The following is a 17743-nucleotide window of genomic DNA, read 5'->3' as shown; positions in this document are numbered from 1 at the left end:
ACTTATTTTTTGCACAAACATCAATAGGGACATCGGTCTGCCCGGGTCCCTCCAACAGGCATCCTGGTCCCTACAGCCCCTCAGCCCATCTCAGGGGACTCCAGGAAGCCCTATCCCTTGCCCAGGGCCCGCTCCTCGAGGGAGCTGAGAGTTCCATACTTGGCAATTGGTCTTGGGCCCCAGGATTTGGAGCCCATCTTATGGCTTTTCCAGGGGACAGGAGGCGGGGTCTCCCGGAACCAGAGCCCTGGGATATGGCCTCCTTCAAAGGGACAGGTTTCCCTCCCATCCCAGCTCGAAAGGCCCCTTAGATGACGAGGGCGTGGCCTCAAGTAGGGGATGTGGCTTCTTCCTTCTTCGCGCCCTAGGGCGTGCCCTCCCGACGGGGCGGGGCATCGTCCGCTTGCCTTTCCCCAGAGGGAGACGTTAAGAAGTCTAGGGCGCAGACGCAGCCCGCCCACTGCGCAGAGCCCGGAGACTTGCCCTCTGGGCGGTCCCAGCGCGCAAGTCCCGCCCCGCCCCGCGCCCTGCGCAGGCGCAGTATCGCCCGCCGGCCTGCTCCCACTCTAAGGCGCAGGCGCCGCACCGCCCTCCTCGGCAGAGCGCGTGTCTGATTTGAGCTTGACGAATTCTTTGGCCACCTCGTCGTTGCTGCGCTGGGATAAGATACGCAGCACCGTGAGGCCGGTGTCGTCCATGTGGATGCGGCGGCCGAGCGGCAACCAGCAGGCGGCGCTCCCGCGCTGGGCCAGCTCGCGCAGCTGCAGCACAGCCAGCCCCACCGTGCGGTCCTCGCGCGCGAAGCAGTAGTCCTTGACGCACACCTGCAGCTCGTAGCACTCGGGGCCTGCGTCCGCGCTCAGCGTGCTAGGGGAAGGGTGGGGCGTCAGGGCGCCAGTCGCTCCGCAGCTGACTCCGCCCCGGCTGGGTACCGCACACCGTTACCCGCCCGGAAATCGCCCAAACCAGGCCTTGCCCCGGGTGGCTCCGCCCTTGCGGCGCCGCGTCACGACCACCCCAGGCGGTACCCCTCCTCTGCCCCACTCTCCCGCAGCAGTCCCTGCCTGATCACGCCCCTATTAGCTGGCCACCTCCATACCTCAGTAATATTTCTGCTTAGCCTGTCCTTTGTCCCCACCCACCAGACACCACCCCACTCAAGTGGCCCTTCCTGACCTGGCCAGGCCCTGGTCCAAACTCCAGATCCCGGGCCTTTGCTCCTGCCTGCTGAGCTGCAGATATCCTATGCAGAAGACCCCCACCACATCCCACCAAATTCTTCACTGATGTGGCCCCGCCCCTATCCCCCCCCACCCGCCATCCCTCCTGATGTGACCCTCTCCTGGTACCTCACCATGGATGACAACTAGCACATCCCCCACTCCCTCCTGCCCTTAAGCCCAGGTGACCTTCCCAGACCAAGAGCCTGCCATATTGCACCCTTATCTGAAGTATTCGGCCACCCAGGCGACACATCTGCCTTTCCATGAGGACCTGAAACTGCTTCTGGAGCATTCCTTCAGGTGACCTACCACCCCAAAGTTCTCCACCAAGAGTCCTGTCCTGACAGGATCTAGAGGGAGCACCCACCTCTCTCTAGATAACAGGGCTCTGATGCCCCCTGCCTTCTGCACTTCGTCCCCCAAGAGCACCTCAACACTGCCCCCTTCCCACTTGATCCAGGTATCTGCCCCTAGGAATGGAGCCCTACCCCAGGTGACTCCACACACCAGACTTATCTTACTCCCCAGGTTTCAGTCCCCTCTAGACTCGCATACCTGGAATACGACTCCCAACTCCAACAAGCCCAATCCAGATATGGCATCATGTGACACCCACCTCATGCCCTAGGTCAAGCCACCCTCTACTGTGTTCCTAGAGTTGACTCCTCCAGATGACCTGACCCAACAGTCCCAACAAAGCTGGCTGCTCATTCCAAGAGCCAACCCTCTGTCCTGCCCGGTGACCTGTCCTGTCCCCAGGCCCCTCAGCACCTATGGCTCAACGTGATCACCCACATCTCTTAGGCTAGTCTCCAGCCCCCAAATGGTCCTTCCCATCATATCCCTTCTGCCCAGACTTTCTCTCCCCTTCACCACCCGGGTGACACCCCCACACCATGCGCCTTATCCCACTCACTGACTCCCCTGGGGCTGCCTGACCTAGAGGGTGACCTCCACTCTGGGACCTCCCTGATCACTCTTGCACCAAGGTGCCTCACTTTTCAGTGTTCACACTCCCACATCCAGCTGCCACTGGCCCATCAGACATCTCTCCTACCTAGCTGGCCCGGAGGTTCCCCGGAAAGATGCCCCTCCCTTCTCTCCACGCTTTCCAAACACCCCAAACTTACAACTGGAAACTCTCGTTGTACTTGGGGGCCCAGCTGTTGTTCTTGGATTTGGTTGCAAACTTGCGTTTCTTATCACTGAGCTGGGGCCCAATGATGTTGACCTCAATGAATGGCCGGAAGATACCAGAAGTCTGCCACTTGAGGTCATTAGCAGCCACCACTGTTGGGGGAAGTAGAAGAGGAGGCTGGTCAGGTCACACAGCATGACAGAAGTAGATAAAATACAAAACAGGGCTGGGGATATGGATCAGTGGTTGAGTGCCCCTGAGTTCAATTCCCGGTACCAAAAATAAAAATAAAAACGAACAAACAAAAAATACCCAGCCCAATTCATGTTCTGGTTAACAAAATAATAGCAAAAAATAACACACACACACACACACACACACACACACACACGCACATTCTCTTTGGGGCTGGGGGTGTAGTTCAGTGGCAGAGCGCTTGCCTAGCCCCTGTCTGGCCCTGGTTTCAATCCTGGTCCCACAAAAACAAACCAAACCTAATGAAAACACAGCTAAGAAATGGAGAAAGGGGCTCGAACCCTGTGAATGCACTTCTGGGCCCGGTCATGCCTGAAGCAGCCCACCCACGTCTGCACCCTTCAGTTCTTTTGTTTTGTTTGTTTGTAATGAGGACTGAACCCCGGGGTGCTTAACTACTAAGCCCCATCCCCAGCCCTTTTTCTATTTTATTTAGAGACAGTGTCTCCCTGAGTTGCTTAGGGCCTCACTAAATTGCTGAGGCTGACTTTGAGCTTGAGATCCTCCTGCCTCAGCCTCCCGAGCTGCTGGGATTACAGGCGTGCACCATCACATCCATCTTGCACTTTACGTTTTTTATGAACCATTAAGCAAAATGTCTGATGCTTTAGCCAGCTGGAGTTTGGTTTCTGTCTTGGACTTGGTGACTCCTGGTTGAGGCACCTCCTCTCCTGCCTCGGGCCACTCACCTTTCACCGTGACCTTTTGTTCCCCAGTGCCTGGATGGGTGAAGAGCTCTACATGGACGGAGACTTCACCCACAGGATCTTCTACCCCAGAGCCTGGTGGGACAGGGGAGAATACAGCCGTGAGCTCAGTTCCTTCCCACCGCCTGGGAGGGCCGTTGGCCACCTCCCCCTCACCGTGTGCTGGCGGCACCAGGTCATCAGCCTTGACAGGGAGGCACTGAAGGGGGCGGGATGGCAGGTGCTTTTGGAAAGCCAAGAATCCTGGGTTCTAGGATTTTCACTACTTTGCTGTGTGACCTCAGGCAGGCCCATTTCTTAACCTCTCTGAGCCTACTGCATCTGCCTTCCTTTTTCTCATTCCACTGACTCTCATGTGATCAGGCTCTTCATCTTCTGCCACACTCTGGCAGTCTCTGGTCCCAGGGCCCTACCTTCGCAACACGCCCAGAATCTGACCCATATCTTTTACGTCCATCCTGATCTAGCTCTATCAGGGCGGATCTGGACTTTGCAGTAGACTTCTTGGGCCTCAATGTCACATCCCTCCTCTATTCGGAACCCTCCCGTGGTTCCCATCTCACGCTGGGATAATCAGTGTTTGTGGGATCTGCGGCCCGCCCCCCAGTACTACCACCTCCCCCACTGCTCTCCTTCCCCCAGTCCTCCCTCTCCACCCCGCGGCCTCCTCACCGCTCTTCTGACACACTGGGATCACCTGGCTCAGAAGCCTCACCCCTCCTGAAGTGACGGCTTGTTTGGACACATCTGAGGTTCCTGGTCCTGATTTCCCGTCTAACAGATTCTCAAATTTCCATTGAGAAAGGCTCCCGGCCTCACTTCGGCCTCACTTCCGACCTGTGCTCAGACCCTGGCGCTCAGATAGGGCGGGGCCATTCCGTGTCCAGTCAGGGAGGGCAGAATGAACTACCGCTGTCCAATCAAAGCAGTCCCTGCCTATGGCTGAAAGTGATTGGCTCTGGGACAGTCCCATGACCCAAGCAGGGCCAATAGGAGTTAGACTTGGGACTTTGGCTGCACAGCCTGAGTTGCGCTGTGTCCCTCTCTGGTGCTAAGTGGGCAGAGCTCTCTCTGCCCAATAAGGAGAGATCCTGTCCCACAGAGGCCTCCCTGATGCCATCTCAACCCCCTGATCTTTCAGTTCCACAGCCAGCTTGAGTCATGGTGACGTCACTCTTTCTAACTAACATAGTATCCCCAAGGGTCCTCATGGGGATTATGGAAGGCGCAACTTAAAAGCTATTGTCTCAGACCCACTCCGCCCCTGTAACTTGGAAGGGCATCCTGCTGGGCCTGTGGACCTGTGACCGCCAGCACCTCCACCGAGACCCTCCCCAACACCCCCCCCCCCAGGCAGCTCCCTAGTCCTGGAGCACCCATGCATGGGACAGGAACAGGAAAATTGGAGGTGAGGGGTGGGGGAGAGGTCAGTAAGAGGTTGATCCAGGTTGATCCACTGGACAGGAAGTGACTGAGGGTCATGGAGTAGAGGGGCCAGGAGACCCTCATCACCCCTGGTTGCTGCCCACCCCAGGCCACCTTCCTTATTCTCTCAGGCTCCCACCCCCCACAGTCACATGCTCAGCCTCCCCACCCTTCCCTCCCCCAAGGCTGATGCTTCATAGCAAGCTCAATCCGGGCCAAACTGAGGTGCCAGGGGTGAGTTAGACGGTGGTGGGTCAGGTGAGAGGTCAGACCAAGGCCAAAGCTAGTAAGAAGGGGGAGGGGGCAGTGCGGAGCACCCCCTCCCATGGTTTGCTGGCTCCACAGAGAAGGGTCTTTTATGGGCCTGTCTGTGCTTCCCCTAGCCCCACACCCCGCTCCCCAAGTCCCGGGTCCCCTTGCAGGGGAAGAAGATTCCTTGGGCAAGTGGTTTAGCCTTGTTGGATATTCTGTCTCCTCATGTGGAGGGTGATGGACGCTGCCCGGGGACAGCTGGAGAATTCTTTTTGAGATTTTTCCAAGAAATACACCCTACAGGGTCTGGCTGTGGGTTGGAGCTTGTCGGTTGCTGTCTACTTCAAAAAATGTGCTGCTGAGTCTAACAACGTTAGCTAACAATCGTGAGCTTCCTGTGTGCCAGGAATGGCTCTCAATTTAATTTCTTCTAACCTGGAAATTAATCCTCTGGGATTAGTTCCTTGCCTGTCCCCGTTTTACAGATGGGAAAACGGAGTCGCAGGGAGGTGGATTCTCATCTGCCTGGTAGTGCCCCGCAGGCGGAATGGCTGACTCAGGACCTGAGCCCAGTTCTTAACCTTTCAGGTGCCTGTTTGGGGACCCGGGATCTGGCTTAGGAGACGCTTCTTGGGGAATCGCTTCTCCTTCTCCATGTGGAACCAGCAAGCGTCCTTCCCCCTCGCCCGCCTGGCCGGGGCACCCCAGTCCCGGGAGGCGGAAGGACGGGCCTTTTACTAGCCGGGCCGGGAGGGGCGCAGGCACCGGGCACCGGGCGCGGGCGCGGGCGGCGGGCGGCATTGGCACGTACCCTTCTCAGGATAAATGTCTTCACTAAGGGTAAACCTAGTCCCCTTTCCACCATGGACTAATCGGGTGGCAAGGGAGGAGGGAGGGGCGGGGAGGAGGGAGAAGAGCGAGACAGGTGGGGATGGAGGAGTGTGCGTGGCGGGGCGGGCGCGGAGAGGGGACAGCAGAGCGAGAGGGAGGAAAAACAAGAGAGAGAGAAAAACGTCAGCGGCAGACGGACGGACGGACGGACAGACAGCCTCCCGCTTCGGGAACACCAAGGACACTAAAAGCAGTGAGGACTCGGGGGAAACTGAGCCGACGCCCGGGGACGGCCCGGGCTGCCGCGGTGGGGGAAGGGGCCACCGGAGGCCACCGGGCTCCTTCCCCCTCCGCCGCTGGAGCAAAGCCTGTGGTCAGGGGCCAAACTTCTTTGTCCTGTCTACACCAGTTTTGAAAAGGTGGGTCCCCAGGGAGGGGAAATAGGCCCCTAGAGTCCCGCCCTCAGCCCCAGCTGCGGTGTGAGCTCCAGAGGGACAGAGGCGGAAGCACAAGACAAGAGCTAGAGAGAGAGAGAGAGAGAGAGAGAGTTCGAGAAATGGGGCCTCCTCCGTGCTCCCCGCTCCCAGGTGGGTCCTTCCGGTCCTGGAGTGGTCAATCAGCCCCAAGACGTTACGGAGATCCCGCCCTTGGGGACTGTAATCGCGGTCTGGGTCCATGACGTCAGAGGTCTACCCGGGCTGCCAATCATTCCTTGCCTCCAGGACCTCCAAGGTCCCGCCCATCGGGAGCTGTCAATCATCTCCAGTTACCCTCCCCTGGAGCTGTCAACCATTCCCTGATGGACGCAGGCGTCCCAGTAGCTGTCAACCTCTCAATGGTCCTGGGACATCATAGATTCTACCAGATGACAATCATTTCAGAGCCCTCCGCTGTCCTGGGTTCCACCTCTAAATTGTTGCCATCTCTCTCAGGTCCTTGAGGTCGGGGCCCCACCCCCAAATGCTGTTGATCACTCATTGACTTAGGGCAGTGGAACTTCACTGTCAATTCGACCCAAGCTCATGATGTCATAAGGGGCGGGGCCAGTGGCTGCTGTGCAAAACGGGGGCGGGGCTGCCTCCGCAGGCAGGGCGCGTGGTGGCGACCGTCCCGCCCTCACCTTGCGCTCCCTGCGTTTGCACGAAGGTCTTGATGAGCAGGTCGGTGGCCTGCGTGTAGAGGGACAGGGCATAGCGCAGTGACTGCAGGTCGGGACTCTTCTCCAAGAAGGTCTTTTTGAGGCCCACTCCACCGGCGTGGAAGTATTGCTGTGGGGGACAATGAGGGAGGTGAGGTGGGGGTGTGGTGGGGTGGGGTTTGAGGGGGGAGCCCTGCGCAGTCGTGAGACTAGGCACTCCCACTGTCCCCTCCCCTTCCTCCACATCCAGCATTTGGATGATCCCCCTGCTACTCCCCCACCGGCCCCCCAAACCTTCCATGGCTCCCAGCACCCTCAGAACTGCACCCATCCAGACCTTTCCCGGCCTCCCTCCAAGGCCTTCCCTAGATCTTGCCCATCATGGGGACTCGGACCTCCTGTGCTCACTGGGGGAAAGGCCCTCTCTGCCCCCTGCCCATTTGCTGAATCCGAACCTCTGTGCATTCCGCAGACCCATCTCCCCAAGTTCCCTCCAAAAGCCCTGGTTACTCCCTCCTTGGGCTGCCCCCATCCTGCCTCCCTCCCAGTCCTGACCTTGCCAGGCTCAGGATGTCTGTCCAGCATGTCCGCTCACCTGGGCTCCTCAAAGCCCTGGCCTCAGTCCGTCTAGCTTTGGCACAGGAGAAGGAACCCAGAGTGTTTAGAAACTGAATAAATTCATGAGGGTCCAAGGTGAGCCTAGGTCACGTCCATACCAGCCATGCCCTCTGCCTACCCACCTTGATGGTGTCCAGGGCTAGTTCAACAACTGCACATTGCTTCGGAGTCAAGCTCTTGGCTTCTTCTCGCACCATGTGGTCCTAGATGGATGGGGAGATGGGCCAGGTGGGCAGGGCAGATCCAAACTTCAGGATCTACCTATAGGTCTCACCCTTGCTAAACACTGGGGAGTTGGACTGTGAGTCATTTTCCTCGATCCCAGTGCCCAGCAAGCGACTAGCACTCAGTAGGTGCTCCATGCATATTTGTAGGCAAAATTATTTGCATTCTTGATCAAATTGTACCTGAAGCTGAACCATGCACATCTTCCCAACACAATGAAGCAAATAAATCGTGTTTAAGTCAGAAAACTGAGTAAGTTTTCTGTCCCTTGAGCCTGCAAAGCATGTCACCATCCCACGATCTCCCGCCTCTTCTGCTCCCACCTCTCAACTCACCTTGAGTTTGGACAGCTGACCGAGTTCCTTAGCGGCATTGAAGATCATCTGGGTCCCCTGCAGGTAACAACAAACACAGCTGGGTGAGGAGGGGTCCCCCAACCCACTCCCCATCCACCCAGACGACATCCAGCCCTGGACACCATCTTGGTTTCTGGGAAGGGCAATAGCCATGTCCCAAAAACAGAGGTCTGGAGCCACCCGCCCCAAAAGTGCCAAGGAGAAGGTCACGACCTTGACCCTGGAAGTCCCAATCCTATGGGAACACTACCCACCACGGCACCTTCACCATGACCCCAGGATTGTGGGACACAGAAGAGAAACAGGCAAGGATCGGGCTGTGGGGGACAGTGGGTAGGGGAACCCCAGATGGGCACACTGGGGGTGTGAGCTCTAGAGTTAGGGGGCCTCGGGAAAGCCGTGGGCAGGGCTGGGCTTCAGGAAACGGCCCTGATGAACCCTGCCCCCACAGCCATCCCCTCTGTGGGGGATTCACTCTGTAATGGCGGGGGCTGTTAGTCTGACCTTTAAAATGAAGGGTCCTCCCTACCCTCTCTGCTCCCCCAAAACAGACAAAATAAGATGGCAACATGGCTATGGCTCTGCCAAGTCAGGTGACTGGGTTCAATTCCCAGCTCTGCTGTGTGGCCCTGGGCAAGTTACTTAACCTCTCTCAGCCTCAGTTTTCCCTTGTAAATGACAGAAACAACACCCATTCTTGTGGCTTTGTGTCTTTGCCCAGTGTTCACTATAATCATTGCTTCATCTCCGTCACGGGCAATGCTGAGACCAGATCCCAGCCTGGAAGCCATGTGTCCAGCCTCCTCCATCACTGTGCCAGGGGACCTCAGGCATGTCCTCGAGCCTCTCTGGGCCTGGTTTCCTTCACTGGCTAATGAGGGTAGGGGGTAGGGCCGAGGAGCAGTGGGGTGACGGGTCTCGCCTAACTGGGTCCTGGGTGGGCTTGGTGGGAGAGGACCCGTTCACTGGGGTCTGTTTTTCTTCTTTCCTGTGGTGCTGGGGGAGGGCACTGGGAGGGGACCAGGGCCTGAGCACGTAGGGCCAGTGCTCCACCCCTGGGCCACACCCCAGCTGGAGGTTGATACCAGGCAGTCCCCCAAGTGCCCCGCTGTCTGAGCGCTTCCCTGCGGCACCCACCTAGAGTCTGGCAGGGAGCCGGGGCCCTCCTGGCACCCTCTGCCCTGCCCACTGTCCCCCACCTGCCCCCCAAGAGCAAGCCAGACAGACAAAGGAAGAAGAAACCAACAGACAGGGTCACAGACGGCCCCAGACGGCACGGACCACAGAGGTGGAGGGCGTGGGGAGGGGAGCCAGACAGACAGTGAGGGGCCTCTTACGTCTGAGTGGCTTGGCAGTTTCACCCTGCCCTGCGGAGAGAACCAGGCGGAGGTCAGAGTTCTGGTGGCTGCTGGCGGGCTGTTCATGGGACTTCCCTGTCCCCTGGAAGCCCAGCCCTTGAGCTCCCTCCCCAGTCCTGAACCTAACACTGGGTCCCCTCCCCAGCTAGGCACTGTCCCTGTCCCCGAGTGAGGGCTTAGAGCCAGACCCTTTGTCATCCTGGGGGTGCTCAGTGAGCTGGCATAAGCCCCTCCCCTGGGGACAGGTGCCTGATCCCACCCGACAGCCAGCGTGCCTGGCAGGGGACTGGGGGGGTGGGAGGGGAGAGAGGGCTCCGGGTCTCTCCTCCCCCACTCCCTGAGCCTCCGTGGCACCTGACGACCCAGGACATACTATTGGGCACTGCAGGTACATTCAACAGAGGCACACACTCAGGCATTCACATGTGCACACTTATGCACACACACAGATCAACACAGAAACACACATGCAGAGCTCACACGCTGAAATACACGTGTGCATCCTCACCACCGACACAATCACACACACAGACCTACACACACTCACACCCTGTGGGTGCACATCATGTATGCAGTGCCTGGAACATCAAAGGTGCCCCTCAGCGGGCTGGCTGAGTGGACATGGAAGGCTTACAACCTTGTTCACAAAGCCAAGACCCCACATGTGTGTGCACAGGGATGGCGTCATCTGTGCAAGTGCACAACAAGGCAACTGCTTACGTGCTGCCACAGCTCCCATCTCCCTACAGCAAAGACCCATTAGAACAAAAGAATTTGCAGAAAAACCAACACAGGTCCCAGTCCAGGACAGTGATCCAATTTTGGCCTCTAGAGAGACCACAGAGTGTCAGTGGCACCCAGGACAAGGAGGAGCCCGCAGGGTGTTGCTGTGTGAGGGCAGGAGTTGTCTGTATACAGTTTTGCTCATGCACTCACATTCCTCATTCCTCTCTGACTTCCGACTCTGTGGGACTTTGTTAGAACACCTGCCTTCTACCCATGACCCCCAGCTGAGCTTCCTACCCCCACACACACAGATAGGCCAGGCACACTCACGCCCAAACACCACGGCCGGGGACCTCAGCAAGACGAGGCCCTCATTACCTTTTCTAATCCCTTGCCATGTTTTCTCAAGAGGGTGCCCTGCAGAGACAATGTCACAGGGTGATCAACCTGGCACGTCGTGCAGCATGGGGCCCAGGATAGTCACAGGTGTACTGTGGGGATGGGGGCCCACACTGCACAGGTGGCCAGTGACGAGTGCATAGGGACTGTGTGCTGGCCTTCATGGCTGACTCTCAAAGATATGAGTCAGAGACACAGGAGAGAGGAAGGGGAGAGAGAGAGAGAGAGAGAGAGAGAGAGAGAGAGAGAGAGAGAGAGAAAGAGCTAGAGAGAAATCAATGCCAAATATGGTCCATTTACATTTAGTGTACATATAAGGCTCTGGGTTCTTGGAGTATCAGAAAAGCAAACAGGCTCCATCCCAGCCAGACCTAAATTTGCATCTTGACTCTGGCATGTGTTCACTCTATGGCCCTGAGCAAGGGACTCGGCTCTGGGCCTCAGCTTCCCTCATCTACAAAATGGGAATAACAACATCCACTTCACTTAAAGGGTTGTCACGAAGGCCATCAGAAACAGCTGTTGTGACCAGGCCTGGCCTATATGGAGTCACCAATAAACACGAGTTCCTTTATCCATGGACAAGGGCATTATTTAGGATTGGCACATGGCTGCCAGCCAGAAACCCCAGATGCGCCCGCGAAGAAGAGAGATGAGCAGGTGAAGGTTTGCTTGCCCACAAAGGGGTGATGGACCACTGACAGGGGCAGCCCCGATTTAGCAAGCCTGCTGCCCCCAGGCCAGGCCCTGAGGAGCACTCCAGTGACTGAACCCCGAGAACCACTGCAGTCACCCCATTTTTCAGACAAAGAAATGGAGCTTAGAAGGTGAAGTGATTTCCCAAGATCACGAAGAGAGAGAGTGGCCAGGCTAGGATTTGACCCCAAGTCTACCAGACACCAAAGCCCCCCTGCAGCCTCCCATCTGGGTCTCCACCTGAGCATCTGTGCACAGCAGGCGCAGGGCAGGTGGGGACATCAGTGGACAGAGGAACAGAGCCTGGCACTGGCACTTGGGGGGTCAGTGGTAGGAGCCTGCCCTGAGAAGCTGAGTAGAGAGCCACAGGGCAAAATCCTGCCTTCGAGGTGCGACTAACAGTTCAAGGCCCAAAGGGGCGGTCAGAGGGGCCCCCTTGACTTTGACCCTCTTTCTAGCTTTGGAGAGAGATCCAGGATCCCGGTGGTATCTGGGCAAGGGAATAAGGGTCGCATCCAACTAGAGGGCAAGGACGGATAGGAAGGGGCTGGGACACGGGTTTAGGAGCCGGCCTGTGCCTCCTCTGGACTTCTAACGGGGCGGGGGAGGTGGGTGTGGCCTCCCGCCCTCCCGGCCCCTCCTCTCCCCATGCCCCGCCCCAGACAGACACAGGCACATCTAGGCGGGAGGTGGGACGGTGGGTGAGGGCTGATGGGTGGGGAGGGGGCGCTGGGTGGGGTGGGGGTGCAGCCACGAGGTGGGCCGAGTCCAGACACAGAGCGGACGGACAGACAGACGGACAGACGGGCCTCTACTTACGATCATCTGTCAGCCGTGTTGGGGACGGGGCGGTAGGGAGGGGGAATAAGGCATCGTGAGTGTCCAGGGAAGGCCAAGGAGGGGGTGGAGACGGCACCGAGGGGCAGGCCCCTGACCCGCCCTGTCCACGGAGAGGGGAGGCTGGGGAGCCTCGGGCCTCCACCCACCGCTGCTTCTCTGTGGCCCCCAACCCCTCCCTGAGCTCCCCCATCCACCCCGGAGTGTCCTCCCGCTCTGCACTCTGGGCTGTGCCCTCAGCGTGTCACTGCCGCCTGCAATTTTCTGTCTGTGAGACTCTGAGCCTTCCGAGGGACGCGTGCCTCCCAGGGGTCCGGGCACCTGCCGCCACTCTCCTGGGCAGCCCCATCCCTGGGGACTCTGGTCTCTTCTCCCATCTCTGGAAGACCAGATGCACAGCCTGGTCTCTGGAGAGCCACTGGCCTCTGCTTGGGCCATCTCTGACCTTGGATGCTCTCTGTGACCTCTGGCCTGAGTGTCTCACTTTACTGACCCCAAAACCCTTTTGGAGCCCTGAACACTACTGATCTACAGATGTCTTCAGCCCCGCTGACCTTTCTTTTCTGGGTGACCTCTGATCTTTGAATGGTCCTTTGAAATCCCTTGACTCTGTTTGACCTCTTTGACCTTGGAGCAACCCCAACTGATTCCTGAGTGACCTCTTTGACCTTTTGATGACCTTGACCCATGTCTGACCTGTCTGACCTCTGGTGGCCTCTACCACCCTCGGCTGGCCCTTGAGCCTTAGATGACCTCTCTGAGCCTCCATACCCTTGTCCTGGTCCCCCAACCTCAAGGCACCAAAGCTCTCTAGGCCCTCACAGGGAGCTGGCCCAGTGGCCTGGGGTCCCCTGCGCGCCTCACCGTCTGGTCGGTGAGCGGCGGGAGGACGATGGTCTTCTCCATGGTGTTCATGACCAGCTTCCACAGCTCCTTCAGCACCCGCTTCAGCACCGTCTTCTCGCAGATTTTGGCAAAGAGGGTCAGGCTGGGGGCGGAGCACGGGTCTGAGAGGGGCCCCTCGGCCAGCAGTGGAGGGCTCCCCCAGCGACGCACGGTAGGGGACACTGGGCGCACGCAGCCCCGGGATGCCCCTGAGGCCCGACGGAGCGGCCTGTGTGGGGCGCGTGCAGAACCCTGGTGCTCGGAAGGTCAGCGGGAGCCTCACTGGAAGTGGCTTTGGGGCCTGGGGAGGAGGCTCGCACCTATCGTGGGGATGGGGCGGCGGGAGCCATGGAGGGCTCTAGAGGGACACGCCCTGACATTCGCGTGGGAGCAACCTCGTGGTGGGGTGAGCCGGACCAGGAGCCTGCAGACCAGGGCTGGGAGGGGGCGCGCGCCGCCAGGGGGAGGGCGGACTTGGGAGGAAAGCCAGCAGAGGGTTTGTGAGTGGAGGTGTGGGGGGGGGCAAGGACAGAGAGGGACAGTCCACATGACCCACACCGACCTACCCCGCCATCCACCAGACCCCGCCCAGCCTTCTCTCGTTCTCTTCTGTCTCCTTCCACCTCCCCCCTCCTTATCCATTCCTTTCCTTCCTCCTTTCTTCCACCCATCTGTCCGTCCTTCCATCCATGTGTCCGCCCACCATCCTTTTTAACCTTTGAAGCCTTTTTCCTTCAATCATTCATCATCTCGCTGCCCAGCCCTGGAGCCCTTCATCCACCCAGCCACCACCCATTCATCCCTGCAGATACTCACTCACCAGTCCTGACAACGATCTACCCCTGTCTCCCTGCCTCCACTTACACACTCTTTCACACAACCCCCCCACCCCAAGCACCCCGAGCCGCCTGGCTCCCTGGCCCGGCTCCGGCCTCCCTGGCCCATCCGAGGCCCTGCCGGCTCACTTGCTGTCCAGCAGGTCCATGATGGGCTGCAGCACGTTGTCGGCGTCCTGGGCCACACTGCTGCAGGCGCTGGCGGGCACGTTGCCTGTGCCCTTCACCTGGCTGAGGATGTCACCCATCTGTTTGACGCATTCTTCGATGTGTGGCTGAAAGCTGGGGACAGAGCGGGGAGGGCTCAGACCCCACTCCTTTGGCACCCAGAGGGTGGGGCGGCCAGCGCCAACCTGTGTGGTGGTCTAACGCCACATCAGGGAGCAAGGCCACCCTCAGCTGGCAATGTTGGGGATGGGCAGAACCTTGGGGCATTGATCCGTGTTGTTCATTTCATTCTCAAAAGTCCTCCTGGGGTCCTGTCTATCATCATCCCCACTTGACCCATGAATAGGCTAGGGCTCAGAAAGGTTGGGTGATTCTCCCCAGGACACACAGCTAGTAAGCAGTGGAGCCAGGATTTGAACTTGGCATCATCTGGCGCTGAGCCTGGTCTCTTCCTCTGCCTCTGCTGAGTCTCCAGACGGCCCAGGCTCCCTCCCTGATGCCCCGGCCCTGCAGATGCCCACCTGGTGGCGAACACCCGGCTGAGCTCATCCAAGACATTGTTGAGTTTCACCTGGAGCTCCTTCAGGATGTCACTGGCCTCGGCGTCCAGCTGGGAGAGAAAGGGACAGCAGGTCAGGGGGACGGAGCATCCACGAACCTGGACTTCTCATCTCACCAGGGAGAGGGAGCCCGAGGGGCGGCAGAGGACAGGAGACCCGGTGAAGCCGCCAGCTTGGGTCTGAAGGGGAAGTGGGGCTAAAACCCAGCCCAAGACCCCGGGGATGCGCTGCGGGGACCCGGGGGCGCCGCACCTCCTTCCCTCCCATGGCTTCGAACATCTTCTCCAGCTGGACGCGGAGCTGCTGGGTGTTGTTCATGAGGATGCAGGGCTGCGGGTGGGCGGGCAGCGAGGTCAGGCCTCGGTGCTGCCCACCCCCCAGGGACCGCGGCATGGGCTCAGGGGCTGGGGCGGGGGACCCCGGGGCCGCAGGTCAAGTGCGCTCAGGTTCCCGGGATCACTGCGCAGCTCGCCTCTGGGGCTGGGGCGGGGTGAGGATTGAAGTGATTTTGCCCCCTCGAGCTGGACTGGGCAGGGTGGGTCCAGAAGAGGGTGGGGGTCCCCCGTGGACCCAGAGCTCCGCACTCACACCCACCACTCAACACCCAGACGACGACACTGAAGGCGCCAGCCTCCACCCCAGTCAGACCCCCAGCCCAGAGACACACTCACCCCACACCCATCACACAGCCAGAGAAGGCACAGACATGGCGCCCAGGTGCCCTGTGCCCAGACACACAGAACCCGACACACACCAATCAGCACACTCAACAGCTCGCATCTTGCCGGGACAGTGAGGCCACACCGGCTGGACACACAGATATCCAGCTGTCAGGGCGCGGGGAGGGTGGGGCCCTGGGGACGCTGGGTGGGGGTGGGCAGGGCACAGGACGGGGCGCCCGCAGGTCACCACTTTCTCCTTCTCCTTGGAGCAGTAGGAGGCGAAGTCCTTGGAGATGATGTCCGCGTACTGGAGAAGCACGTTGCTGATGGTCTGGGGGGACACGGGGTGGGTGAGAGCAGGGCAGGGCTGGTCACCAGTCCCAGCAAGACCACTAGTGAGATCATGGATGAACTTCCACTCCACGGCTTCTAAGAGGGTCCTCTGGGCTGGGTGGATCTCCACCCAGGACGACCATCAAAATACCGTCGTCCAGGTGAAGACCCAGGTTGTTTTTTTTTCTTTCTATTTTTGGTGCTGGGGATGGAACCCGGTTCACTTCACCCCTGAACCACATCCCCAGGCCTTTTTGTATTTTATTTAGAGATTGGGTCTCACTGAGTTGCTGGGGCTGGCTTTGAACTTGCAATCCTCCTGCCTTAGCTCCCCAGCTAGTGGGATCACTGGTGTGAGCCACTCTGCTCGGCTCTTCTCTCTCTCTCTCTCTCTCTCTCTAAAGAGACCAACCACCACATTAACCTAGACTCAATCATGACCTGATCGCGAATTGAATCCCAGTCTGACCTGAAATCCCCACCAAGGTCAACCTGGCCTCATGACAATCCAAACTTGAACTCCAATCCAACAACACCAAACTCACCTGGAAACCTTTCTAACTTACAGAGACCACAGCCTCCGCTCCACCCTCAATGCCGACTCAAAGCCCAATCCAGAAGGACCTCCCCCAACCCCAGCACCAACCCTAGCCCCAGCCCCAGCACCACAGCACCACAGCATCACCAACCCCAGCCCCATCCACTCTCCAACCCCAGCCCCAGCCCCAGCCCCAGCATCACCAACCCCAGCCCCATCCACTCTCCAACCCCAGCCCCAGCCCCAGCCCCAGCATCACCAGCCCCAGCCCCATCCACTCTCCAACCCCAGTCTGGCCCAACGCCAAGTCCCAACAAACCCAAGCTCTGACCTAAACCCGGAATTCAATCCCACGGCTCCACCTCCATGGCACCCCCGCCTCCACCCTGAGCAAGCCCAACCCCCTCTGACCCACGCTGCCCCCGGTGCCCCCCCCACACCTTGGCGAAGCGCCTCATGTAGTGCCCCACGATCTGGGGGTCGGGGCACTCGAGCTTCTTGATGATCTCGAAGCTCTGGTTGAGCTGGGAGAAGACGTCCACCACGGAGCAGGAGAAGAGCGCGTGCTCCGAGGTCTGCTGGAACTGCGGAGGGGCAGGAGGGGACGGTCAGAGCAGGGCAGGCCCCGAGCTCGCCCTCCTGGCCTCCGGGGGCACAGCGCACACTGACCACCTGGAGGGGTGGCTTGGAGTACCCGGGGGACAGACTGCCACCTCTAAAGTTGGTCACGAGGCCACGGGGTGGGTGGAGAGGTCAGGTCTGCTGGTGGACACCCAGGGCACACTGCGTGCGCTCACCTCAAGGACAACGGATGCCCCAGGTGGACCCCAGTGGGTACCCCGAGGGAACGAGGTCACTCTGGGCAAACGGGCAGCGTGGTCCCGCGCCGACCCCCTTACCCCATCCTTCTTGTCCCGCTCCAGGGCGCCATGCAGGAAGTCCCGGGACACCTCCTCATTCTCATCCAGCCACTGAATGACAAATGGCTCAAACCACCTGCGATGGAGGGCTGTGGTGGGGCCCAGCGCTCCCCTCCCCGGCCCTGCTCTGCCTGTTCCCACCCAGTACTGGGGGGTGTCGGCCGGTTGCACTCCCTGGGACTCACCCTGTGGCCTGGGGCGGCCCTGGCTCCCCTCCCCCACTGGGCTCAGGGACTTTGCCCATGAAATGGACCCAGCAGCCGCCATCAGAGGAAGGCCCAGACTTCAGGAGCCCTGGCTCAGATAAACCTCCTTCGCCCTCTGAGGTCCTGTTCCCTACACGGTCCGCATTCTGCATCATGGATTCAACCCACTGGGGTTCAAAAATAGTGTGCAGAGCAGGGCGCGGTGGCTCACGCCCGTCATCCCAGCAGCTTGGGAGGTTGGGGCAGGAGGAACATGGGTTCAAAGCCAGCCTCAGCAATGGCGAGGCGCCAAGCAACTCAGTGAGACCCTGATACAAAATAGGGCTGGGATGGGGCTCAGTGGTCGGGTGCCCTGAGTTCAATCCCTGGTACCAAAAATAAATAAATTAGTAAATTAAATACAGTAGTGTGCAGATACCACACCGATTAGTAGAAGGGGCCTGAGCACCTC

General features: G+C 59.2%; 1 protein-coding gene across 4 annotated transcripts in view; it reads right to left on the bottom strand.

Annotated features, from left to right (window-relative positions):
- Positions 1–566: 566 nt before the first annotated feature.
- The window catches only part of Unc13a (unc-13 homolog A), a 56707-nt gene continuing 39530 nt past the window's right edge, over positions 567–17743 (bottom strand). The window contains exons 29-44 of one of the 4 annotated variants that reach the window (XM_026390000.2): positions 17066–17162; positions 16607–16750; positions 15543–15626; positions 14886–14963; positions 14595–14683; positions 14035–14187; positions 13049–13172; positions 12167–12172; positions 10631–10669; positions 9506–9535; positions 8148–8204; positions 7710–7790; positions 6952–7099; positions 3306–3398; positions 2354–2513; positions 567–867 (exon numbers count right to left, since the gene is read on the bottom strand). In XM_026390000.2, coding sequence (XP_026245785.2) covers positions 567–867; positions 2354–2513; positions 3306–3398; positions 6952–7099; positions 7710–7790; positions 8148–8204; positions 9506–9535; positions 10631–10669; positions 12167–12172; positions 13049–13172; positions 14035–14187; positions 14595–14683; positions 14886–14963; positions 15543–15626; positions 16607–16750; positions 17066–17162 — 1684 coding nt within the window. The remainder of the gene's footprint in view (positions 868–2353; positions 2514–3305; positions 3399–6951; positions 7100–7709; positions 7791–8147; positions 8205–9505; positions 9536–10630; positions 10670–12166; positions 12173–13048; positions 13173–14034; positions 14188–14594; positions 14684–14885; positions 14964–15542; positions 15627–16606; positions 16751–17065; positions 17163–17743) is intronic. The other 3 variants (XM_077795711.1, XM_077795712.1, XM_077795713.1) reach the window with 3 other exon arrangements.

The sequence above is a fragment of the Urocitellus parryii genome, chromosome 3, assembly GCF_045843805.1.
Source record: "Urocitellus parryii isolate mUroPar1 chromosome 3, mUroPar1.hap1, whole genome shotgun sequence".
In the NCBI taxonomy this organism is placed as follows: Eukaryota; Metazoa; Chordata; class Mammalia; order Rodentia; family Sciuridae; genus Urocitellus; species Urocitellus parryii.
The sequence above is the reverse complement of the archived record's forward strand: the minus strand, read 5'-3'. Positions and strand labels throughout refer to the sequence as shown.